This window comes from Dermacentor albipictus, chromosome 9 (genome assembly GCF_038994185.2).
Source record: "Dermacentor albipictus isolate Rhodes 1998 colony chromosome 9, USDA_Dalb.pri_finalv2, whole genome shotgun sequence".
NCBI classification, from domain to species: Eukaryota; Metazoa; Arthropoda; class Arachnida; order Ixodida; family Ixodidae; genus Dermacentor; species Dermacentor albipictus.
In genome coordinates, this window is record NC_091829.1 from 16,693,060 (window position 1) to 16,718,992 (window position 25,933).

Below are 25,933 nucleotides of genomic sequence, written 5' to 3' on the forward strand. Positions count from 1 at the left end.
TTTTAATTAGTGAACTTTTTAATGATTGCTTGAATTGCAAACATATCAATTACGAAGTTGTTGGGCACCTCAAATAACCTCCGAATCAAGCATTTGTTTAATGCTCAGCTTTGCCTCGTTGGTTTTTCCGAGAAAAAACAAAAGCGCGCTTAACATCCAAAATACGAAATAGATAGGCTCTCGCGCACTGCTACTCAAGCGCTCCCAAGCGAATAGCTCTCCCAAGGCTGACTTAAGCCGCATCATGGGGCGGGTGCGCTCCCTTCCCTCTTTCCTCAAGCAATTGATATCTAGTGAGGAGCAGTGGGAGGCTGCCTTGCGCAGCTCGAGGCCCGACCTTCAGGAGGCCCTCCTGGAGTGGGCTGAGAGGATAGAAGCCTACTTCAAGTAGTTCCTCCCCCCACCCTCTATTCCGTGGCCCCCTTCCCTTTAATGAGGGATAAATAAAGTTTTTCACCATTGTCGTCACAGATACATGGCTTTACTAGCGGCGGCAGCTTGATACAGGGCTTCACGCTATGTGATGGTCGCGACAGCAAGAGAACATGCCGCTGACGCATTGATAAGCGTTGCGGAGCCTTGTACGATGAGGCAACAAGAGAATGCAGCCATATATTTTTCAATGGTTGCTTGTAGGCGCTTGAGTAGCGGCGTGCGAGTGTGCATCTATTTCGTATTTCGTGGGCTTTTGTTTTTTTTTGGAAAAAAACAACCAGGACCACATAAGCACGAAATGAATGCTTGATTAGGAGGTTATTTAAAGTGCCCTACAACTTTGTGATTGATATGTTTGCGATTCAAGTACTAATTAAAAAGTTCGCTAATTAAGGTAATTAATTACTACTTCGTGATGGAACAAAATGATGGCCGTAAGCACATACGACTACGGCTACTATGCAGTCGGTACGATTTCTCTAGAGCTCTTGGGTATATTTAAAATCTTGGTCCATGTTAGCTGGGACACCCTGTACATATACATATATTTATATGAATAATATAAGCAGGCAGTAAAGATGGGAAAGAACAGCACACATCCACTGAATACATCCGCCACGAACAGCATACTGTATATGGTCAAAGCTCGACTGAACAAAACTGGACTTCGCAATATTCTCAACTTAACGAGGTGGTTTGATTCTCCGACACACATTCGGAGTCTAGTGCGCCCTCCTCTTCACCAGAGACCTACCGGCACTTGCTGAGCGTACAAAAAAACGAGGTACCAGTACTGAGCAACAAACAGCCCGAAGAGTATGACAAAACAAAAGAGTATAACAAAACACAAGGACAAAACTTTGTCAGCATTGAAGTCCCATGTTCCGTGTCGCTTTTCATGCTCATGTGCAGGCTGTTCTCGCAGAATGCCGACAGGAGTCCGCTTCAAGCAAATTGCGAAATTAATTCATCCTTCGCCGGCAGTCAGGTGGTCTTCGAGGCCAACCTCAGCTCTTCTGGACACTGTCAAATTCTGCCATGTTGGTGTGTTTAAGCCAATATGAGAAGCCACAGCAATCCTGCGAGTCAATCAGAACTGACAAGATGAAGATTTGATAGTCACTGCACTGTCGGTCTCGCCTCATGCCACGTCACAAAAAAGAACCGCCTTTTGCCTTTTCACATGCATACGAAAGGTGTGTTCTATTCTTTCCAGCTGATGCCATATAGGGTCGACGCAGGTCGCCGTTTTGACAGACCTTTACGAATTCTTATAGGATAATAGCCCAACAGATTGGTTTTGCAACAGTGGCATTTGCATGTTCTTAGCATTTAGCCCAACTCTTTAGCCTCCAACTGGATTAAAAACGGGAGACGGAGTGGGGGGGTTGGTGCACCGATTTAATCCGGCCCATGTTCCACGCAGCATGAAAAGGGTGTGCACAGCAAATTGCTACCTACAGGCCACTTCAAGTAGCTGCCATAATTCACATAAATACTCAGCTAAACATATGGAAAACTGAAAGGTCCCCACTTTGCACATTGCACGTGACTATTATTTGGTGACCACCTGTCGGGTTACCAAGTAGCTGGGTGTTGCAGACCCAAGAGGTGCCAGAGAGGGCAAATGGCTTCACAGTGTTTCCACCTGTTGTTGCAAATTAGTTTCCATCTTAAAGCAACACAGTATTGATGAGACACACCATGGTGGAGGGGCTCTGGATGAACTTGACGAGCTGAAGTTACTTATATGTGTGCACTAACGGTTAGCATACCAGTGTGTTTGTATTCTGTCCACATTTGAACGGGGCAGGGAATCAAACCTACAACCTTGTGCTTCGTGTAAGAGCGCCATCAGCCACCATGGTAGACAACTGGTGCATTTCAGAAATTGATCCCTCAAGATCACGTTCCCCCCTTCCCTTGTCAGCTACTGCCAACTGGCAAGTACTTCGGAAACACAATAATTTTCCCCAGTGAGGCAAGGTAGGAAGTTTATGGTAGACCCAAGCTATAAGCTACTTCTATGAAAAAGAATTTTAAGAATAAAAAAGCACACTGTGTACGCAAAATTAAGTGGCGCCTTGCACTACCTGTGAATGTAAAATGAGAACAGGAAACAAGGATATAACGAAAAACACATATGTACAGCCTTTATTGCATATTTACAAGGGAGACTAGCAACTGCGGTCTCTTGGTTATGACTTGCATTAATCACAAACACACTGACATTTGAGGCAGCTTTTAGGTGAATACTTGAATGACCCCAATGACAATTAAACTGAAAGGAACTACGTTTCTAGTAGGAGCGCTGTGCTCTTCTGTTCATGTAGATCTGGTGCACAGATGCTGCCAGCGTCACTGAAACAAACAAAAGGGTACATTAGAATATGTCAACACTACTGGGAATTCCTCCTGGACATGGCGTAAATGGTGATCTCATTAATTCGGTTGCTGACATGGACATTTGCAACAAGAATTAAAGAGACACTAAAGGCAAATATTGCATCAGCATGGACTGTTAAAATGCGATTCCAGAGAGCTCATAGTGCCATTTTGCGCCAAGAACAGACTTAGTTTCTGAGAAAATCATGACTGAAGGGGCCAAATTCCTCCAGCGCAAATCGAATTTCCCTCCACAAGCGAGGCGGTGTGACACTGCATATGGCATCACTGCCATCAATTACCATCGGCGAGTAAAACGACGCCTGAGCTGGTGCTACTGTTTTTTTGTTTTTGCATATGTGACAGCGTTGCCAGAAACAGAGCAAAGACATCACATGGTTGCTGCATTTTCTGCAGCTTGCAGTTAATATGAGTTTCGTGAACCGGCAAAATCTACACAGCAATTACACGATACCGAAATTACCAAAATGTCAGAGCATGAGCAGTGGAGGGTGGAGAGAAAAACGAAACAAAACTTTTTACCACCCGCGTCATCCTCAAGGGTAACATCTATGGGATCTTTCTTCTAAGAGTCGAACAGATGTGGACAAGCATCATTTTCTTCCATCTTATAATGGAGTGCAATAATCTTTTTTTATTATCTGTAGTTTAGTAATAGTGACACAATTATGTACAATGAGGCGTTGCATCATCTAGCTAGTACACGACTGTTCCCTAGAGTTTCAAATCGTGTTCTACACTTACCTCAATTTCTCACTTACTCTGTCCTCGACAATATTGACTACTTATACATTTCAAACATTAATCTATCTTTTTAGCTTGACTTAATATTTGAATTTAGTATCCCCCTCTTAAGCTCATGCCGGCTTTTCTGAATACACGGGAACACAGAAATAATATTGCTCTGCAACTAGTGCACGAAACTTAAGTTTGTTGCATTTTAAAAAGTTCTCTCTTGTGGCATGTATATAAAAAGTTAAAATCTACCAACTATAGGAAACAGATAATTTATATGGGCCATTCATTCTTATATAAGAATTGCTGAAGATCCAGCACTTTCAAACACCTGAAGCATAAGTTTAGAACAGTCTCTAACTGTGACATTAAGTTTACAACTCCATGACAAAGTATCACATATAATGACGACAACATATACGACCTAATGACAACAGAGTATATGACAATCACATAAACTATACCTATTGAGACCAGTAATGCGGACAAACTTATTGTATTATACTTTGCTATAAACAAAGAAGCTTGAAAACAAGGTAAGGACCATGCAACAAGCGACAGAAAGGAAAATGTTAGGTGTAACGTTAAGAGACAGGAAGGAATATAGCGGTGTGGATTAGAGAGTAAAAAATGGAGCTGGGCAGGCCATGTAATGAGTAGGGCAGATAACCAGTTGTCCATTAGAGTTACATAATGAGTGCCAAGGGAAGTAAAATGCACTTGAGGATGGCAGAATATTAGGTGGCATGATGAAATTAGGAAAGCTGCAGGAATAACTTGCAATCAGCTAGCACAAGACAAGGAACATCGGAGATCACTGGGAGAGGCCTTCGTCCTGCACTGGACATAAAAAATAGGCTGATGATGAAACTTCTCTGAAATATACTACTAATCTGTGAGCACAGGTTTTGCAAAACCTTCGTATACATTGTAACAACCATGGAAAGTGTAAACTCGAAAAACTCATTTGTCAGCTTGAGACACTCTACCAGATGCAGTTTACAGAACTGCGATATCTGTTTTCAATGGAAGCTTACATGTTTGTGAACTTTGTGCTCTCTTTTCTTGAAGCTTTCAGAATACAGAAAACAGATAAAAAACAAAGAACGCTATCAGGCCCCAACTGAAAATTCTGCTTGCTACAGTCAATGCAGTTCAGGTTTGTCCCTTAATTGCAACAAATTTCATTCAAATTTGTTCAGCAGTTGTCTAACGATAACATATCTGTGTTTCACATGCTTAGATGAATACTCTGCTTCTGAAGATGATGAAGACATGAAGGAGCTGTCCGTCAAATCCGACCAGTCTTACTTGTTTTGTTCTGGCAGCCTCAACAAGAGTGGTTTTCACAGCTTTTAGTACTGACTCCTATATAGAGCCTAATAAAGGATTCAGGATTTTACTGTCTGACAATAAAATTTTTGCTTCCCTACTGTTTACTGGTCGCAGACAATCGAAAACCCCTCATTTCTGTAGAAGTTCGGCCCTGCGAACTATAGAGCGGGTGCAGATTATCTAAGAAAAATGTTTGTTTTAAGCCCAAATTAGCCCCTGTGGACAATACACCGGGCATAGACTACAGTATGGAAAATATGGTAGTTATTGTTTCATGGTCTTATAATGTGTGTAATAACAACAACAACAACAACAATAATAATAATATGCACAAGAGTGCCTTGACTGATTCAGTAGGTGTGCATCTTTTTCAAAGGTCTCATGTAGTCTGAAACTTGGGGATCCTTACATATTCTGTTCCATACATAGTTGGCGATGCTATGAAGGCTAGTCTTCTCTCACTGCTTGCATTCATGACCAAAAGAATAGTGACTCGCATACGATTGGAATGAAAGATATAGGCATGCTTTATGTAGTTTGATGTAACAAAGTTTCGTACTTCCATGTCACAAAACATGACATAGTTATTACACGGAAGGCTTTGCAGATCTAAACTCATTCACCGCCGATTGAGTGGGGTGACACGTTTCTGCAGCCAGCGGTCACAATGCATCGCTTGTGCTTGCAACCATTACAGTGTGTCACATACTGGAAGCACAAGAGTGCAATTATACTACGAGATCTGACATAACCTTAGGTCCACAAGTTGTAGTTGTAATATATGAAGTAGTTATTCCGTGGAAAGTGCTGTATGCAGAACGCAAGATTTCTATGGCTGCACTACTCGTATAGCCTCTGCAGTATTGCCTGCTATGTACAAAATGGCATAAGCTTGTACAAAAGATGTGCGAGTACATACAAGATATGTATGGTTGCCCATTAGAGCTGTTAATGCAAGCGTGACCAATTGCAGGAAATGTTACTAAACAAACTTATATTATGGTGCAAATTGCTAGAACATGCACAGAAAAGAGTCTAAACAGCGACTCCGCTGCCACATTGCAGTGACCAGTTGAGTACCACTATAATGGTGTGGAAGCATGATCGAAGAACACATAATGGAGGGTCTAAAATGGTGTGTGATTATCAAGGTGAGTAAATTGAAGTACTCTCACTCAAACCTGTTTCGACTGTGCCATAATATTGGGCCAAATTGAAGCGATTTATTTAGTTAAGATAATGACACTTACTACAGAGCTCTGAGAATCTCTGTATAATATGTGTGAATGGCAAGCTTCAAACCACGGTTAGGGCATTTACCAACGCCGTCAGGATCGAATTTCTCGGGTATTGATTGGCTCCTTAGGTGCAAGCTGCAGGAGGGAGCCAATTGTGGTCGAGAATTTAGATCAGGACTGGCTCGATAATGGTTGAAAGTGGCCGTGTGACGCTGGTATAAGAAACATCAAGTCCACAGTTGTTCATAAACACCTCTCTGCTGAAGTCAGAACCGCACCACTTACAATCCCTACGCAAGCATAATCGGGTGTAGTACTGTGCATCGATGGGTAAATTTTGTTGAGTATGAATTGCACAGCCTGGGTCTCATCAACATGCAGCAGCACTAAAATGTATCAGACAAAGAACTCTAGGCAGGAACATTTTGTCGCAGGTTTAGAGGACGACGATGCTCCTACACGGCCTAGTAAGCACACAAACAACGAGTCTGAGACTGCTACATAAGCTTTGTTGTGCACTAGGTACACTTATTAGTCCCTGTTAATTAATGTTACGTGAATAACAACCTCTAAAACTCAGGAGTGCTTGAGCTCGGAATCGAAGTCCACGCCTTTACACTCGGCGCTTCAGACAGATCCCTACAGCAAATTTACGTTGTCGCAAAGAAAAAAAGAGAAGAAAAAAAATTGCGACAAAATGGTACGTGGGTGTGTGTGTGTTTGCCAGGCAGGTAAACAGGGTGGGTAGGGAAGGGGGGGGGGGGGCATTCTGTAAGCATTATTACGAGTCATCAGGCACGATGCCAATTTCCGCTGCAGAGTGTAATAATGAGACAGTGAGTAGTGTAATATTAAGACAGGGGTAGAGGTACGTTTACAAGCAACTGCTACTATGCATGCAAATCCAAAGCGATATTAGGCTATAGTGAGGTGGATGGAAAAGTCCAGCTGTCTGGCGCGCACAAATCAAAACCTACCTCAAAATCCGTAAGCGCATTCTAGATAAGGCGATTGCGCTTAGGCCGAATATATGTGTATGCCGGTACTTACCGACATACAAACAAGCCGCAATCCAGCAGTTGTACGCGGCCTGGGTGAACCGCCGGTTCGCTTCGGTCAGAAACTCGTGCTTTTTCATGTGTTCGGCTTCAATTCCCAGATCTTCCGCGAAGGCTACGCTGTGCGTAAATAAGAAGATGCCCATAATGACCTGAAAGACAGAGAATAATATCGAGCGAAGCAACCCGATGGGCAGTACGGCAGCGCTTTGCAGTCATATGACTCGATGCATCGGGTGAGCCACCGTTCCTTTCGCTTCCCGTTTTCTGTGAGTGATCGTGCGAGCCAAAAGGTAAACTCACCAACATTATGATGCCCCATACACTCAAAATGGAGCAGCACATGGAAAATTTGGGTCCACAAATTCGAAGCATAGCTTATTTCTGGCTCGGTGCAGAGCGACGTCCACTTTCTGATAGGTATGCTGGCTTTGATAGTAGTCACGAAACTGTCGCTAGCGGCACCACCGCCCTCTATGCAACGTCAAAAGAGTTCATGGCTCCACGCTCCACCATGGACTGTGGCACTGGTCTGTTGTATTGATTTGTTTTCAATTTTTCACTGACGGTAATTGCGGATGTTTCTTGTTATTATTGCTGCCTCAAATCATAGCATGAAATTCACATTCTGTGCACTTTATCATTCTGTGATGTTGCTCTGTTTGGCTCTGCACTTCTACTGCTGCATTCAGGTAGGGCTGCATTATTTTTGGCAACAAAAACATTCATGAGCGACTATTTTACTCAAAAAAAAAATTGGAAACCGTGTACTATTATTTTGGTTTAACTGCTGTTTTTTTTTTCTTGTATTGGAGTGGGCACTGGTTTTGTGAGTAGCGCACTGAGTGTGACCTGCGTTTGAGAATATCTCACCACTGTGAGCTTCAAGATGGTTGACAGCCTCGGTAAGTCGCTGCTGGTCCTCGCTGTTTTGCATGTCAAAGAAACTGTCCCCCGACATACGATCATGCCGTATCGCCATTCGTGATTCTGGTGTTTTGGAAAAGCGTTCAGCCATTTGCTGTCCGCTTCCAGTTTTTCCTGTGTCGGTGTGCACTAGATGATCTAAAGGTATGCGCGGTACGCCCACAATGCGAATGTGGTATCGTCCGCTGCCTGCGAGTTTATAAATAACTTATTTGTTGGGGGGGAAAAAAAATGCGGCGCTTGAGCGATTACGATGCTTCCATATCTGACTACACCAGTGTAAAAACATCACGCTAGAAAACCTTGAACGTCTGTCTACGGCACGGAAGCTATTTCGTGCAGCAGTGAATGGAACTGGTCATCCTCTCTACCCGCTCCAGGAGGGGAAAAAAAAAAAATACATAAGGCAGCCTCCTTAGTCTTGTGTCAGAGCTCGCGTTGCTGAACAGGAGGATCGCCTCCGTTGTTGACACGGCACAGACAAGCTTGTTGAGCGTTGTTTCGCTGTAACGCAGCGGTCTTCCTTATGACTCACTCCGTACTACGAAGCGCAGCACTTGTGTCACCGCTCGAAACACAGCTTGTCTTATCGCAAGTCGCAAAGGGGGGCAGTAGTACGTAGTGCCTCCGTCGTGCGTGGTGACTGACGAGCTACCGCAGTTACGCGCGTGTCACGCCGCGTTTGTAGTAAACGGTACACGCAAATTTCGGTTCCTTCCGAGGCTCGCTGCGAGTTCATGGCCATGTTTCAGTTTTCTTGGCCGGTGTATTCATCTCGCGTTGTGCGTTTCGAGGGGCACAGCTGATTGGATTCAGGGTCATTGTCACGTGCGCAAAATAAACCTTGTGAATGAATCTCGTGCTTCCACTTGAGCAGAGTCGAGTCGGTGCAAACGAGCTGCGCCGCGCTCTATTACCCGATATTGCGAAACCTTTCACGGAAACTGTTCGCTTTTCTTGAAAGCGGCTCGTATAGTAAGTTGCCGGCTGGAGCCGCATTGATTCGAAGCAGTAGAATCTAACGCACGGGGTGTCTTTTACTCTACAACAGTCCAACGAAGTGGTTGAAAATTTTAGTATCAATGTTGTAATCGTACTTCCCTGCGACGTGGGGGCGTGCGTTTTCATTGTGCCTTGGTCGCTGCTTGGTACAACCGCTGCTCAGTTCTTGGTTGCTGAATGTCGTGTTATAGCTAATTATGCGTCAGATGTAAGTGACACCAAATTAAACCTACATGCTAGTAAAATAAACTTGTCTAAAACTTTGACGTTTTAGTTACGGTGAAACTGAAAATTGTCTTGCATTGTATTGTTATGGAACAAGTTTCAAATAATTATAGTTTGCTTACTTTCCAAATTGAGTTCACCCAGATTCACACATGCTAATCAAGTATATATAATAAGTCAATTAAATGTGCTCAGTGACAGGCTAAAAGAGTTCAGTACGAGCTCCACCCACAAAAACATGCTACAGCTGTCACCTGTGTCTCTGTGGTTCATAACGGTTCTTGAGAGATGTCAATACTGAAATTTGCCTTTGCCATGATGTCACAAAAATGAGTGAGCATAATTGGCTGGTGTATGTTTACAAATTTTCTTTGAGTTGGACAGTAGAGTACTTGTCTATGCATTCTTTCATTGTCGCCAACTATGACATTACATTGCATAAGTGTTTTGATGCTTCTTGCAGACGTACTTGTGTTTTAAATGCGTGTTTTAAAATGATAACTCTGAACATTAGGTTGCGCACACGCATATCACTTGCAGAACGGATCTTACAAGTAGCCATTTGTAAGAAAGTTGCAAAAAGCGAATTGACTGTCATACTATTCAGTTTGATTATGAGACAGCTGCTATTTAATGGGTTCTGGACTCTATATACAACATTGAATAATAGCTAAGAGTAAAAAACTATTCAAATAGCACTTATTAAAGGGCTATATTATTTCCAATAGTAGCTGCTACAAGACTGGGTGCTCATTTGAAATAGCTGCTATTCAAAGTTTCATAAAGATTTTCAATAATATGCATGCGACAATGAGATGATTGACATGTCAGTTCAAAACAACTTTGCATTATCTTCTCGACAAAATCAAAATAATCTGACCAGAGTTAGAAACAGTTAGAAAGCCAGACAGCATAATTACAAAGTTATCTGAAAAGTTTCGTTTGAAAACCCTTAGAGAATGATTTAATTCAGTGTTATCGCTACCCTTGATTCAATTTCAAAAATCACTGTTCACACACCCTTAAAAAACTGCAAATGCTGTGTGAAAGAACATGATGAGGCTTCTTTTTTTTTTCCCCTCTTTTGCCGTAGTCTGCAACATGTAAGCTGGCATTTCTCATGTTCATTGATACCTGTCATGTGTGCACTAGTGTTAGTGTGTCAGTATAAAGAGCAACACGTATTCTGTGTGTTCCTTTCATTCTACAGTCAATACCCGGGCAAATGCCAAGCGGATTGCAAACATCGAAAATTGCTTTGGAAGCTCCGGGCAGGTACGAATTTCTCTTGTTTTTTCGTGTTGTGTGCATTCTGCTGATTGGCATTTATTCAAACACATTAGGCACCTTTAAATTGTCTGGTAAAATGTGGTCCAGAAGAGAATTCCTTGGCTTCTTATGTACAACCTTGAGTGCAATCAGGTAGAGAGAACTTCTGCACATGGGCAACGTTGGAGCCGCAAGCATGTAATATATGCAAGCATATCGGTAGCACTATCTTGTAGTGGTACCTGCTGATGCATGTGGCACCATAAATATATGATATAGGCGTACCTGGAACGTAGTTCATGCCCTATGAATGCCCTTTTGTCAGACCTTTTTGCCGGTTATGCTTTGGCTCTCCGAATCCAGGAAGTTTCAGTTGAGTGAAAGGCTTGCTCATAGGTTAGTGAGCGGAGTGCCGGCGACTGCAGCAAGGCTTTGTACCTGGTCTTGTTACGAGTTATTCGGACTCTGAACTTTTGTAGCAGTAGTGCAAAAGCGTAATATGTACTCAGTGTGCTATTGTCAGCACGTTATTAATATGAGTGATGTTTTTATTTTCGCAGCCATTGGCTTCCCATGGTCGTGTGCTTGTAGGAGAGGGTGTTCTCACAAAGATGTGTCGCAAGAAGCAAAAACCGAGGCAGTTCTTCCTCTTCAACGACATACTCGTCTACGGCAACATCTTGATCAACAAGAAGAAAGTGAGTACTACACTCGTTTCTCATTGCTGTTACCTTCTTCTCGTCCGTGTTCAATTGTGCGCTGGAACGATGTTTCATAATGCTAATCACAACCAACTAGCCCAGCTGTCCATACTTAGTGTTACCGTGTGACGGTACAGCAGGCTCGAGTGCATGGACTGCAGACTGTCTGACTTGTGGCTCTCTGTTCTGCGGCTCAGGTGGCGTTTTTGGCGTACCCAGCTCAGCTGTCAAGTTGCCTAACCTGTAGTCGGGCATCCGTGCCAGAAATGAACCCACTGCTGTACAGCTCATGTCGAGCCATGTACTAGGGGCAAGATTGTGCACGCATCCCTCTTTCCGAACGTATGCTTTGCCTCCTACGTCACTGAGTAGCCGGTGCTCAATCTGTACTCCCTCCTCACCATGCCGATGACCACTGACGAAAACACAATGCTGGCCAATCATGAGGACTAGCAAATGTCCGAAAAGCGAGATGCTTGCACTATCTTTCCCTAGGCCTGGTCTGATGCTTGAGTGTAGTTTTAATGTCACTTGTAGCGGTGCTCATCTGAATGCATAAATACCACTCCTGTCCTTACAAACGGAAACCAAGATGTACAAGAACCAGATTTTTGCCAAGTGTGTAACTTAGGTGGCCTGCCATATGTGCAAAGATTTGTATCACACTCTGAGCATGCCAGCTCTTGTACTGTATTATGGTACACGATTGCTTTAATGTGACTGCAGAATGAATGTCATTTTCAGTTCACTTGCTGTAAGGGTCACTTTAGCGCTAAGAACTTCGCACTATTTAGCCAGCTGGTGCTCTTGACCTGTTCGTCTTTTACCAAGATAGGCACTAGACAGCTTCCAGATTTGCCCAAGACATAGCCTGCTAAATTAACAAACAAAATAAATAAATAAGGGTAACTAGCTTGAGTGCATCAAAGCAGAAGCCTGCAGATTTTCAACACTTTTCCCCGGCACAAAATCGCAGATTTGCAAGTCAAGTTTGCCATAAGTTGTACAAAGTAGAAAGTAAAAGAGAATTTTCATGCACTGAAAAACTGAAAAATATGCTTTTTATTCTGCCATGTTAGCCTAGTAAGGCATGCGAGTGGCAGTTTCTTGGAGCTACAGGCTTGCTGCTGTTAATCCCCGCACGAAATCATCTATATGTAGTGATTCTCAATTTTTGCAGAGCAGTGTTGTATGTCTGGAGTTGAGAGAGGAATGTCTGTGTTTTGTGAGGGAGCTATTTGGCTGCCAGTCCTGGTTTAGGATAGACACATCTTGTTTTTAGATTTTTTCCTGCTGTCCTTGTGATGCTTGAGGGTTTTGTTTTTCTTGTGTGGTAGTGTGTGGTGGAAAGGCATAGTTATCGCTTTAGAAGCTACTGGTACTGAAGTTGAGAGTAGAGATTGGATTAACACATAATGTTGCAGTTGCCCAAGTAGGCATCTGTGCTTGAGCTGCAGAAGTGTGTTGCTTGTTAATCCTCTTCCGGTATGTCACACGCTGGCAGAAACATTACAGATTACTTAGAGTGAAAATATGCATTTCTTCTTCTGAACAGTACAACAAGCAGCACATTATTCCATTGGAAGAAGTCAAGCTGGAGAACCTAGGGGACGATGGAAGTGAGTGAATCTTTTTTCCCTCATTTAGTTGTGTATGCCTAATGCAGGTTACACTGCCTGCTGGCAAAGCAGGAATGTGTGCCTATGCTCCAATGCGATTGCCCTCTCTTGTGGTGACACTTACCGTGTTTACTCGATTGTAATGCGCCCTCGACGGTAACGCGCACCCGTTCTGCGTGACCAAAAAGAAAGGAAAAAAAAAAAGACGCCCTCGATTGTAACGTGCACCCTTTTGCAGAGACCTAAAAAAAGAGTCCTTTACATTATTGCGCACCTCATTTTTTTCATACAGAAATGCACCTTTCTCTCATATAGAAAAACAAAGATTTACTCCAAATGATTAAAGTTGCGATAAATAAAAAAAGTCAGTTTCGTTTCAAAGGCGAAGCATCGATTGCGATAGCAAATTAGTCACAGCTATACGAAAAGTACGGAAAGTTATTTTATCGGCATTGTAAACTTCTAAACATTCGCTTACTAACTATATTAACGAGCATGGTTTCACGAGTGTACAAGCGAACATGAACACGAATCACTCAATGACCATGGAAACTCTTCATCAACATGCTGGAGTGAGGAAGTGCGGTATCAGGAGCGAGCGAATTTACCTTTGTGCGGCCTCTCGCTTCAACACGACCTAAGCAATGACAACACAGCACGGTGTGCCTAGATGCATAGACTGTCTCCATCGCAGATCGCTTTCAAGATAAAGGCCATGCGGCCGCACCTTACGCAGCAGCTGCGTCGAAGTAGAACGCCTTTCCTGTTGGCGCCAGTCCCGCACGCAAGTTTCGGGAACTCTGAACACCCGTGATGCCGGCCGATTTCCGTCGGTCTCCGCACACGCGATCACTTTTCTTTTAATTGCAGCATTGTGATGAACTCAGCGTGTCTTTACAGTCGGCACTTCCATGCTGACAGAGCAAACGCATAAAATGGGAAGAATGACGGTGGACTCTGCGCATGTCCTACAGCACATAGAGGAAGCTACTCGGCAGCTAGGCTTGAAGCGCATACGAGGTGGCCATTTTGAAATGCCGATGGTGATATGGTAACGCAGATTTAGGCTCATAGTCGATTCTAACATGCACATAATTTTTGGCCCCGTTTTGTCAGGAAAAAGTGCACGTTAGATTCGAGTAAATATGGTAGTCCTTACATGCATAAATAACAAACGTGATGAATAGATAGCAACGGGAGCGGTGTTACAGCAGCTTGGGTTGGTGCAAACTCCCATGATTGGCGTCCTTCATTCATTAGAACGGAAAAACAAAGATATTCGGCTAACCTGCTACATAACCTTCGGAACTCACCTCCACTTATCCGCAAACTGGCATTTCAAACATTTGTTTGCCCTCGACTTGAGTTCGCCACTCCAGTCTGGTCTCCCCACCAAAATTACTTAATTAACATGCTGGAATCAATCCAAAATAGAGCCGCACATTTCATTACCTGGAATTATGACTACCGTTCTAGTGTAACTCAAATAAAGATTCACCTTTCACTTCAGCTGCTAAGTAATCATCGTGACTTAGCCCTTTTGTAATTATTTCATAAATACGCCCGCCACACTAACAAATGCTCCCTACATTTAGAAACGTCATCGCACAGGTCGCGCAGATTATACATTCATCATAGCTTCATGCGCATCTATGGTAAAACAGCAACATTTAACTCATCTGCAATCCCACGTGCCATTCGGCTCTGGAACAACCCCCCCCGACAACATAGTTGCGGAAACTGACTGTGAAAAATTCAAGCACTCACTCAACTCACTTAACCCTTGTTGACCATTAATATCACACTCACTGTTCTGTGTTATTTTTTCTACCTTTTTCTTGCACTGTTGTACGTGTGTTACAAACTCGTATGCAGCTTTATGCAGCTAATATGTTTCTCTTACTTTTATGCTGTGCACTTGACTGGTGTTTTTATTATTATTATTATTGTTGTTGTTGTTGTTACTAGATTGTATGTACTTGATTCTATGCCCCCCTTACTCAATCCACATGTAGGTGCCTTGTAAGGTATTTTACAAATAAATAAAAAAAATAAATGACTAATATTGGATTTCACTAGTAGATCTGAAGCAGGTTCACGTGTTCCACTGCTAGTTCTGGATCAACTTGCTTTGTGGCAGAATGCTCTCTTGCTCTGTTATGGGGCACGAATTTTGTTGGAACTGAAGGGCATGTCACTCATTGTTTTTGGCTGCTGAGAGGAGCTGGAGGAGTTTGGTTTTGCGAGAAGTGGTGGCTGTGCGTAGTAGTTCCAAACAGAAACATGGCACAGATTCAGCATCACTTCCATGATAGCGTTTGTACTGATTCATGTGAATGAAACCGTGGGAGCGCGTTGAGTAAAAGTGAGGCTTCATTTCCAGAATGGGTTGTGCACGCACAACGACTTCCACTGTAATCTGGCACGGAACAATTTGTTTTCCACTCGCAAATTCAGACATGCAAAATAAAGGCTTGCTTAACAATTCAGGCGACTGCTCCAGACGTACTAGTGGAATTCACCATAAGGGCATGTTGCAGGACATGCATAAGTTTGGAGTTGTGTACATGCCAAGAAAAATGTGAGCGACTATGCTTGAAACTTGAGGTAAACCAGGTTAGTATTGTCTTAATATGCAATATGGCGTAATATACAATATGCAAGCAAGTCTGCACATATCAGCTTGGCAGTTTCAGTTGTGAATTGTTGCAGAAAGTTGTCTGACCACTAAATGTCGCAACATTTCAGCTGGGTTGAAGAATGGCTGGCTCATCAGGACCCCGACCAAGTCTTTTGCCGTCTATGCAGCAACTGCCACAGAAAAGACAGAGTGGATGGCACATATCAACAAATGTGTTGAGGACACTATCAGGAAAAGTATGTGAACTTGCCCTTGTGCTTGCTGTTGTTCAGGTGCTCTATTTTTGGCCAGCAAGATTAAAGATAGTTCCCTGATGTCATGACATTAAACGCTCAATGCTACTGCACTTGTATTTTATATTCTATAGCTACAGCCATGTATTTACTGTAGCATAGTGCTTATATTTCGCAGTGTATGAATTTTTTGCTTGTATTTCACTTGTACTTGGATAGCTGGAAAATACCCAACCAAGGAGCATGCTGCTGTGTGGGTTCCTGATGCTGAGGCCGGTTACTGCATGCACTGTCGAAAGACCCAGTTCACCATGCTGAACCGTCGGGTATGTTTGCCACATTCTTGAAACATTTTTCTTTTTTGCAGTACAATCACTTGAGAAGGCTGCTAAAGTCCTCTTTGGTTGATGTCCGATTTTATAGGAATGTGTTCTGCGTACAGTAATCAGTATTGTGAGAGTATGTGTTGTCAGCTGGCTTCCCATATTACCTGTACTTCATACATTTTCATTCCGCGGAAAAGGTTGGGGATAGATAGCACATGAGATCTAAGCAATGCATATGTACTCTGGTAAGCAAGAGTGTACAGATCACAGGCTCACTGAAAAAAACTGAATGTATTTGTAATTCGCACACACAAACTGAAATTGAAAAGTGCACTGGAAAGTTCGCAATGCCACGTTTTGACTGTAGTCCTCCATATCAATTTACATTGGTAGGCAGAGATGAAAATTGCCTTTATCACAGGATCCCTGGTCCGTACGCTTTTGCTGGGGAAGAACATGTGCCTATTTTTATAATGGCGAGATGGTGGAGAGCTGAACTGAATATGAAATAAAAGAGTTTGTTAAAAGCTGGAAAAATAAGTTAAGCTGAATTGAGAAAGGCCAGAGAGGAGGCAAGTAGCGTTGTAATCTTTTGTACATTTGGTGGATCATGGAGGAAGCACTGCTGATTTTACTGTCACATTAGTTACAAGCATTGCCCCCCACGTTTATGGCATTGCGTCTCTGCCAGAAAGCAAGTGCAGAATTTCTTGAATGAGGTCCACTGCTTTGTATATCAGGGGGTGGTAGCTGTCTCATGGACCTGTATCACTTGCATATGCCCATGACTATTACTACAATACTATGTCAGCTATTGCAGTGGTTTACCAAGCAGCACTGCCTTGTCATTCATTTTGGCCTGCTTGTTCCACACATGTTGCAGCACCACTGCCGCAAGTGTGGTACCGTGGTCTGTGGCCCCTGCTCCAACCGCAAGTTCCTACTGCCAGCGCAGTCCACCAAGCCTCTGCGGGTCTGCCTCACCTGCTACGACGCTTTGTCAAGGGCGTCCATCTTGGAGTTGACCACAGGTGGCATGGCGAGAGGTGAGGGCACATTTTCTTGATCTTGGAGAGCATTGCACTTCAGCCTTATTGGTAAGACTAGCTCAAATGTTCAGCGCAGTAGAGAGGTGAAGACAAAGCGCATCTGCTATACCGCACACGAGCACTAACTTTAGCAAACAGTGGAGCCTCGTTCATTCGTTCTGAAAAAAAAAAAGCAAGAACTCACTAACCGGGAAAATGTACCATCAGAAGTCACTAAAAATTACAGCAGAATTTGTCTCACGATGACTGACAATGGTAATGCGAATACCAGTCGAGCAGTGTAGCGACGGGCCATATTCCCGAAGTCACGATTATTTACCACGAGTACAGTGGAATCTCAATATAACGAACTTCAGGGGACCGTGGTAAATTGTTTGCTATTCTGAAAGATTGTTATAGTGAAAGCCCCAAAATTAACCATTCCCCCCATCAACCCATCAATTCATAAGTTGTCGCCATATGAGCTGTAAATCGCTGTACTCATTCAAGTGGTTTCCTGCTAAACTTTGCAGTTCAGCAAAAGATGGACAAGCCAGTCACTGGTGCCGACTCCTCCGGAGAAGATGACTCTGACTATGACGATGATGACAACAGACGGGCAGATGGTTCTGCAGACAATGGGCTGTCCAAGGACATAGATGGCCTGACATTTGATGAGAAGGTACCCCACTTGATTTTTAGCAACTGCATTTTTAAGAGCATGTGAATTCCTTTTTGTTTAAGACAATCTTACCCTAATTAAAGTATATTGTCTCAGAATATTTGGTCAACAATGCCAACAAGGACGCAACAAAATGATGACACTGAAGGAGCGCCTAGTCTCGAGCGAATGTTTAAAACATTGCGTGCTCTGACATTCGTGTACATCCCATTCATAATATTTGAACGTATCGCACCTCTTTCCCTCCTTGCTAAATAGTTTTTCAAATTTCATTCACCTATGGTGTTGGGCTGCTGAGCGCAAGGTCGCGGGATTGAATCCCGGCCACGGTGGCCGCATTACGATGGGGGCGAAATGCGAAAACACCTGTGTACTTAGATTTACGTGCACGTTAAAGAACCCCAGGTGGTCCAAATTTCCGGAGTCCCCCACTACGGCGTGCCTCATAATCAGAAAGTAGTTTTGGCACATGAAACCCCATAATTTAAATTTCATTCACGTTACTTTTTCCTACACAAAGCAGTATGTCCAGAGTGATTAATTCTAAGATTGTGGCTGTGTAGTGTGGCATGTTTACACGGTTTGCTAGGGCCTCAGTTGCAGAATATAAGCAGACAGAGCTTGGCTTGTTCTCATAATTCATTACATGCTATCTTTTGGAAGCCACCAATGCCTACAGAATGCGGTAACTTTATAACAAAAGTTCCTGATGGCATTGTAGATACTATTGTTGATGGGCGGGAACAGGGTGAGCCACACAGCATCCTCCCATTTGTCTTGACAGGATGACAGGCTCGACATAGCTGAGTACTTTTATGGCATACTAATTGTACAGTGAAACCTCGTTAAACCGTAGTTGTCGGGAGCTCGGAAAAAGTATGTACTAAACGGTAGTGCTGCTTAACCGAAATAGCATGAGATCGCCCACTTACCTGTCAAAAACGGAACTCGGAGAGGCTGTGATGAAAGGGAAAAAACATGCAGTATGCAAAAACAAACGTGTTATTTTCGTTTGATGCCGCGGCGGCCTAGCAGCGACGACAGCGGCCTCAAACTTGAACTGTGAGCCAGCTTTTCAGCCAGCCCCCTCTTCTCGGCAAACACTTGCATGGCAGATTCCTCGTTGGCGTTGCATATTCTCCGGGCACAGGCGCAGTAGTGTTGCAGAAATCACGGGGCACCTTTTCATTGTGGGGTGCTGTTCTCGTCGCAGCGATTGTATTCACGAGGTTGACGTAACGCGTAGCTTCGGCCACTGCCGGGCCAGAATCGCCCATGCTGTCGCTTTCCATGTCGTCCTTATCAATGTTGCTAGCCGACACTTCGGTAACATCAGAGGCAACGATGGTGAATAGTCGAACCTCGTAGCCGACATCTCTTCGGGGTCGCAGCAGCGCTGCCACGCTACTTCGCATTCCAAATGCCACATACCATAGTCAACAGCAGATCCCTGTCGCGGGCCAGCGTTGAGTTCTTCGTGTCACGTTAGACAGCACGAACGATGTCTAATTTTTCTTCTATGCTGAGCACCCGGCATCTTTGTTATTTGCGCTTTGGCATGACGGGAGTCCTTGACTGCACGACACCACAACGCTCTCTGGCACGGCAACGAAATTATGTTGATGTTGATGTGGCTTCACGTGCAAACACACAGGGCGCATGGAGGCCGTTGTTCCAATCTCTAAAGCTTGTTGTAATGCTGGGCCGCCCAATGGAGACGCCGCACTGTCGTGTTTGCGCAACGAAAAGTGGAAACACTATGTGTTAACCGATACGTACACGGAACAAGCTGGTACAGTTTATGCGGATACAAAACAGATTATGTTCAATGGCCGCTGAGTCGGGGATTTGACTTTACTATTTTTAAAACGAAACTGCTGTTTAAGTGGGTACAGTTTAACGAGGTTTTGCTGTACTATGATACTATAACATGCTGATGCTATAAGGTACATCTCAAGGCAAGGCTTGAGCATTAGTGCTAAGGACTTCCTATTTGATGGAAGCATGTTGGAGTGATTATGAATGCAGCGATGGCAAGAAGTAATCTACTTAGATGACCATAGTTTATTGCTACCATTAAGATTACCTCTGAGAGTGTTGTTTTCAATGAGACCAAGTGCTGGGCGAGTCAGCATGTGATCAACTAAGACAAAAACCTTCCACAAGGAGTATAGAGGACGGTTGCTGATTTGGTGCTCTGCATTCCTGTTATATATGAGCCTTTTTTTGCCAGTTTTTGTCTTGGTTGTTATCAGTAAGCAGAGTATAATCCAAACTCTGTAATAGAATTGCATTATTAGCTTTGCTCTACCTTGCTGACTCAAATCGGTGCACTGAAAACTATGGTTTGCATCGGCCAATCTGGAATGAAAGCTAGCTGCATGTCAGCGAGAAAAGAGCAGAGCTTGTCCATTGCGAACAGTTAATCCTTCCGTGAGCCTTCTGTTCAGCGTCATCATGGACAAGATTAGTTGCAGGCAGTGGATGAGCCTTTCCTCCTTTTTCTGCGACATGCAGCTGGCTCTTGTCTGATTGGCTAACATGACTCACAGCTTTCGTTGTATACTTCACAGTTCTTGTGAGATGGGCTACAACCATGCTCACACACTTTGACTGTGATGGGCATGAAAAGAAAATGAGAACATTTAGATTTTAGAAGCTACACTACCACGCTGATTACGTCATCAGTATTTGGATTCAAAAAAAAAAAATTTAGATATTCTTTGGGGTTTATCTTGCATGCAAACAAAAATTGTTGTCAAACTTTGCAAATGCCTCCTTTATTTAAGACTCGGTGTTCGTTAATTTCCTGTCAGGAACGCTTTGTCGCAGTGATAGGCATATATGAAACCAAGGAAACGAAGGTTTCAATGTCTTGGACCAGTGCTCGTCCAATTTACTTCTCTTCCTGTATGAGTGTTTATTAAGTCCATACTGCAAACACGAAGGTGAAAACCAAGGGAAGCATAGGGTAAATTACCTGTTTTAAATGAAATGTGGACATAATGAAGAGAAATGAAAGTGGATGACAAAATAACTTACCCCAAGTTGCTTTTTTGTCCACTTTCATTTCCCTTTATTTCATTTACATGTTTCAGTTAAAGCAAGTGACTTATCTTATGCTTTTCTTGTTTTCATTTTCTGTTCGCTTCGTATGATTGTTACTAACAAAAATAAAGCCCCTGGATAACCCTTCTTCATGATATGTGCATGCCATGATCTGAAAGTACCGTGAACATAGTCGAGGAAATATGTGCATGATAGATGACGATTCTTGTTTGGGGACAAGATAAGCCTCCACTGTGCAGATTTCTTGGGGAGCGTAAGCCTCAAGCTGCAGTTCTTTTTCCCACAGCCCACCTTCTACGGAGACATGATGGAAGCCAAGAGCCCCGAGTTGGAGGTTGCCGAAGAAGCCAAAGCAGTGCCGGTGTCGACGCATCCGGAAGAGTCGAGCAGCTTGCAAGACGTGTCGCCCACTTACGAGAACGTAAAAGGAGATGCCCCGGCGGTGGACCCCATGGCTGGAGGAGAACCCCACCCGGACGGACACTGAGGCTGCCTGTTTATGCTGTCCATGCGATGCAATCCTTTGCCCCCGGGGCATCTTTTGTTCGAAGGTGCTTTCTACACTGTTTGGGATTACTCGTGCACTTGTTGCTGCGTGGTGCTGGTTTCCTGCATTCGTGCGGCTGCCTTTTGATGTGGGCCATCCAGGGTTGGGGGTTCAATTTTTTTCCCCCGAGATATCTGCAACATCACACTGAGAAACTGTCCCATTTTACGAAAGTCCAATGTTGCATCTTGCAATGTGGCACGGATCTTTCAAACTGCATTCTTCTAAGGCAGATTGAATACTTGTCTAGTGCTTCTGATGGTGCGTGGCCTGTCTACAGGCGTGACTTATTGTTGCTTCGGTTCTTCTAGTATACTTAATGATGCAGCTCCTTTCTCAATTCGTAATTTTGAATAAGGCCTATGTTATTTTCAGGTATTGCTATGTTGTACAACACTTGCAGAATGAAATGTGACAGGGAGACTTTAAAGTATAACACGCTATATATACACACAGTTACTTGAGAGTGCCGCGTCATGTCGTTACGAATCTGGTCATTAAAGGCAATGCGGACTGTGATCTTGAGTGAAAGAGCCAAAATTACACTGATGTCGCACCAACGGCAGATGGTGGAAATGAAAGTATGCACATTTGTTAGATGCTTTGTTAATGCATCTCATTCCGTGAGTAAAGTACAGGTTGAATCTTCAAGCTATGCTGTACGAACTGAAGGTATACTTGCAAGCCTCTGCTTTAAAGCACTGGATAGCTTGTTGCATTTTTCAGATGTCCATAAGATGGGACCACTTTGCAATGCAAATAAGCAGGATTGTGTCAATGTGTGCTACACCTATTCGTGATAGTCAGTTGAGAGAGAGCTTGTTATGGAAGTCATTGGAAGAAATTTGCTTGGTACGGTGCATCAAAGGTGACCACCTGTTTCTAGCAGAACTAAAACAGTATTAGCGTGCTTTAGCGTAGCGTGAATGTTATATATTGGAAGACATGTTCCGAGACCAGTAATGACGTTGTGATCAATTTATGATGTGCTAGAAGCTTGCTTTCTTGTATTCCACTACCCCTCTCTTTGATAAACGAAAGGTGCAGGATTACTTTCTTAATTACAAGCTTGCTGACACATTTAAGCCACGAAATTTTAAGCGGTCATTGCAATAAGCGTTGTGTGCGCTTTGAGCATGACATCATAGGATGTTTCTGCTCGTACTGCTTTTCGCATCAAGGTCTTCCAGTATTGTGACACAGGTCTGCGCTATGCAAAAAATCTTTTGTCTTAGCACCAGTTCAATGGCAAAAACTGTGCGAAGCTCGCTTGGCAGTTGTCAGCGAGTGTAACATACTTCAACTGAGACACATCATAGGGTAACAACATAGGCAGCGTGCTGTCATGTTACGCACAACTTGGCACCAGAACTCATTTGCTGCCTGTCATAAGTGCCTGCTGAGCAGAGCTTCGTCCTGACATGATTAGCACGGAGTTGACTTCGTAGCTGCACATTGTTGAAGAGGCTGTGTGCATGCGAAGACAATTATCGCTATCGGCAGATATTCGTGAGAAGATTACAGAACTGCAACCGATATTAAGTTGCCATTCAGGTTCCATTCACATTGGCAGAGTGGGATATTTTCCTTGTTCTTTTTTTGTTTATGCATGTTAAGTGATGCTTTCTGTTAGCGTATGCATGTGCCAGAGCAAAAATTATGCAATGCTTGTATGCCTTTATAGGGGTGCCACTGCTGCATATTTCTATTCGATCCTAGAACAGTGCGCAAGGTTTCCAGTTGTGCTTAGAGTAGATGCTAGCATTTGTTTGTTAATCCAGGCTCTGATGCCAAAGGAATGTCCAGGCCATGAGTGGGGGCCAGCAATATGCCACTATTGAGTTTAGCTTTGCCTGGCTGGTCAATTGCACTGTGTTTGCACCTTCACACCTTTTCCAGGCCAACTTTTATGTAGAGGGGATTTCCCAATGTGTTTGTTTCCCGTTAGACATTAATTTATAGCTGTATTGGTTGATGCATTTTTAGTTGTGCTGTGCTGCTTCTCGAACAAATGCTTTCAGACTTGGTTTGCTGACATTTTCTTGCGTGTTAAGTTAATGCATACGGAGATGCTTAGAGAATCCAAATTGAACAGTCCAGCATTTCTTGCCAGCTCTTTTTCATAATGCAGATGGAACTGCATTGCTTCATAATGTGTCTAGCTTTAGGATACAATTGAAGCTGTTTTCAAGTGCTTGAAAACTCGTCACTGCACAATGTTTACTGTTTGTACAAGATGCATCATGACAGTCGTTGCTCACACTTTTTAAGAAGGGCAAACTTGTCAACTACATAATTCATATCTGAAATGTAAATTTCAGCATGGGTAAAACATCAATTATGTACTGCACTATGTACTGCACAGTCGGACAATCTGCAATCAAGGTGCAACATTTTGTGCACATTTCCTTGAAATTGATTGCCGTGTGTGAAACGGGCATGTATGATAGTTTGACAAAAATTGAAACTGATGTTTGAATTTCATGTTGAGATGTGTGATTAATTTACAGCAGCAGATGCCAACGTTGTGAACTTGTCTTGCATCTTTTACTAGCCTCTCGTTTTTTGTCGTCCACTGCCTTCTTAAATTATGAACCTGGGTTCAAAGCTTTGCCTGCTGTCCATGGCAGGGCAAAATTGGTGCATTGGTGCCTGTCGTGCTGGTGATGCTTGCCTGCACAGTTTTCCTTGTCAGCAGTATGTATAACCAGAGTTTTAGCTTAGTGGGAACATACAGTCGAATTTCGTTACAACAGTCACATCAAACGTGAAAATACCTTCAATATATCTGATATTTGTTATAGGCATATATTTGTTACATGCTGGGTACTGGTTAGAAATATTTTAGATTTATTTCGTTATATCTGTGTTCATTTTATCGAGGTTTGACTGTATGTCAAAATACTGGGAAGCAGTGTAGAACAGGAATAGCAGCATTGGTGGCGACATATGATGCTGTTTGATTGAGTTTTGCTCTAAGATAAAAACGTGTTACAAGAAACTTCTGTATAGGAAAAAAGCAGATACGAAAATACCTTCGTGATTATGCAATGCCAAAATGTTTATCCCAGAAGCAGAACACTGCTGCACATAACAGCAGTAGTTTTGCATGCTTTGATTCCGTACAGCATCACCGCATGTTGCCACCAGTCGTGTTGATACGGCTTCCTGTATCCAGGGCCAGTATTCTTGACTCGACACTTTTGGGGATACTTCAGCTTGACGTGTCCAGTGGACAGTTCAATGGGGTTATGTCGGTGTTCTGCCTGCTGGCATAGCCAATAAGCATGAACCGAAAGCGGCATCTTGAAAAGTGATTGATGCAGAACACGGCCTTTACTACACTATGCTAAAACTATTATGTTGAGGGGCCTGGCTTCATGGTGGGTAAATGTAAGCGTGACCCTCAAAAAGGTTTTCTCCAAGTGCCTTTGCTATGAGGGAATAGACACTCATATCTACTGGTAGAAAGAGATTACATAGGTTTTGAAAAGCACAGCACTTGTGTATGTATGTGTTGAGTGAGTGTGATGTAAATACCTACAGAAAATTTTTTTACTAGTGTGACCACAGGGAAGATCAATTGTTTTGTGGGTAGACTCTTTTTTTTTCTCGGCCACATAGCTTTTGATCTAATAAAATTGTATATGGGTCTTACCTCAGTCTTTGAGTTTTTAGTGCATGCAGCTGTACACCAGTTGCCGACTTCATGCAGAGTCGTAGCAGCTCCTGCTTGTGTAAATAGAAAGAACTGCTTGACTGAAAATTTATGGTGGAATGTTTAGCATAGTGTAAAATTCAAACGGAGAAGGTCACAATTACCATTTTGTTGGGCATGTGGAATTACATAAAAGAATGCTTAAAAAGAGTATTGCGTTTTAACACGAAAGACAAGTGCAGACTGGCCCGTCCCATTTAATCCCGCTGGAACGAAATAACTCGGTGCTACCTCCATGCACTGCTGTATCGGCAATATTTTACAGGCCTGTGGCACCCACTTTGTGTGTGGATCTCAAACTGACGATAGGTGAGGATCAAAACATGGAGACCATGTTTCTGGCTCTGGGAATTGCTTTTGATGCTAGCAGTGCGTGGCCTTCCAGATTGGCTTCCATTACTACAACGAAGTCGTCGTCGGCGTTGCAATTTGGCCACCACCTATAGCACAGAGAACCTCGCATATCATTAACTCTGAGATTGGTTCCACAGCTACTCGGGCGAGCCCATTTCTCAAGGGCCATTTCAATTGTTAAAGAATTGCGAATCCTTCGGTTGCTTTCTGTGCAACTAAGTCCTTTCATGGCACAAAACAAACATTAGGTTTCTAGTAGGAGAGTCAATCTCACAATCTTGATTGTGTGTGCCTTTGTAACAGCGTAGATAACGTCCTGTTTAGATTCAGTAGAGATACCAGCAGGCATGGAGGCATTATGTAATCATGGAGTACAGACCGCTCA

The 25,933-nt window shown here is 43.3% G+C and overlaps 2 protein-coding genes across 6 annotated transcripts; one reads left to right on the forward strand and one right to left on the reverse strand.

Annotated features, from left to right (window-relative positions):
• Nucleotides 1–2,563: 2,563 nt before the first annotated feature.
• On the reverse strand, nucleotides 2,564–7,659 carry LOC135903690 (ribonuclease kappa-like). Its single transcript, XM_065434031.1, has 3 exons — nucleotides 7,511–7,659; nucleotides 7,200–7,359; nucleotides 2,564–2,796 (listed from the first exon to the last, which is right to left on the reverse strand). Exons 1-3 carry the CDS (start codon nucleotides 7,580–7,582, stop codon nucleotides 2,735–2,737), a joined length of 294 nt encoding a protein of 97 aa, XP_065290103.1. The 5' UTR covers nucleotides 7,583–7,659; the 3' UTR covers nucleotides 2,564–2,734.
• Nucleotides 7,660–7,671: 12 nt separating this feature from the next.
• LOC135903687 (pleckstrin homology domain-containing family F member 2-like) lies at nucleotides 7,672–25,133 on the forward strand. 5 transcript variants are annotated; one of them, XM_065434025.1, is made up of 9 exons: nucleotides 7,672–7,737; nucleotides 10,572–10,636; nucleotides 11,191–11,328; nucleotides 12,887–12,950; nucleotides 15,699–15,827; nucleotides 16,044–16,150; nucleotides 17,034–17,196; nucleotides 17,712–17,860; nucleotides 21,216–25,133. In XM_065434025.1, exons 1-9 carry the CDS (start codon nucleotides 7,704–7,706, stop codon nucleotides 21,414–21,416), a joined length of 1,050 nt encoding a protein of 349 aa, XP_065290097.1. In that variant the 5' UTR covers nucleotides 7,672–7,703; the 3' UTR covers nucleotides 21,417–25,133. The 5 variants fall into 5 exon arrangements, with proteins under 5 accessions (XP_065290097.1, XP_065290100.1, XP_065290098.1 ...); XM_065434028.1 differs by lacking the exon at nucleotides 7,672–7,737 and adding an exon at nucleotides 7,875–7,899; XM_065434026.1 differs by lacking the exon at nucleotides 7,672–7,737 and adding an exon at nucleotides 8,021–8,112.
• The last annotated feature ends 800 nt before the right edge of the window (nucleotides 25,134–25,933 follow it).

Bases quoted from the DNA above. Each gene is read 5' to 3' on its own strand.
- LOC135903690 (XM_065434031.1), bottom strand. From the start codon at position 7,582: ATGCTTCGAATTTGTGGACCCAAATTTTCCATGTGCTGCTCCATTTTG. The intron at 7,360-7,510 runs GTGAGTTTACCT...TCTGTCTTTCAG, and splicing joins TATGGGGCATCATAATGTTG to GTCATTATGGGCATCTTCTT. The intron at 2,797-7,199 runs GTAAGTACCGGC...TGTTTGTTTCAG, and splicing joins TGCGGCTTGTTTGTATGTCG to TGACGCTGGCAGCATCTGTG.
- LOC135903687 (XM_065434025.1), top strand. From the start codon at position 7,704: ATGGCTCCACGCTCCACCATGGACTGTGGCACTG. The intron at 10,637-11,190 runs GTACGAATTTCT...TTATTTTCGCAG, and splicing joins GCTTTGGAAGCTCCGGGCAG to CCATTGGCTTCCCATGGTCG. The intron at 11,329-12,886 runs GTGAGTACTACA...TCTTCTGAACAG, and splicing joins TCTTGATCAACAAGAAGAAA to TACAACAAGCAGCACATTAT.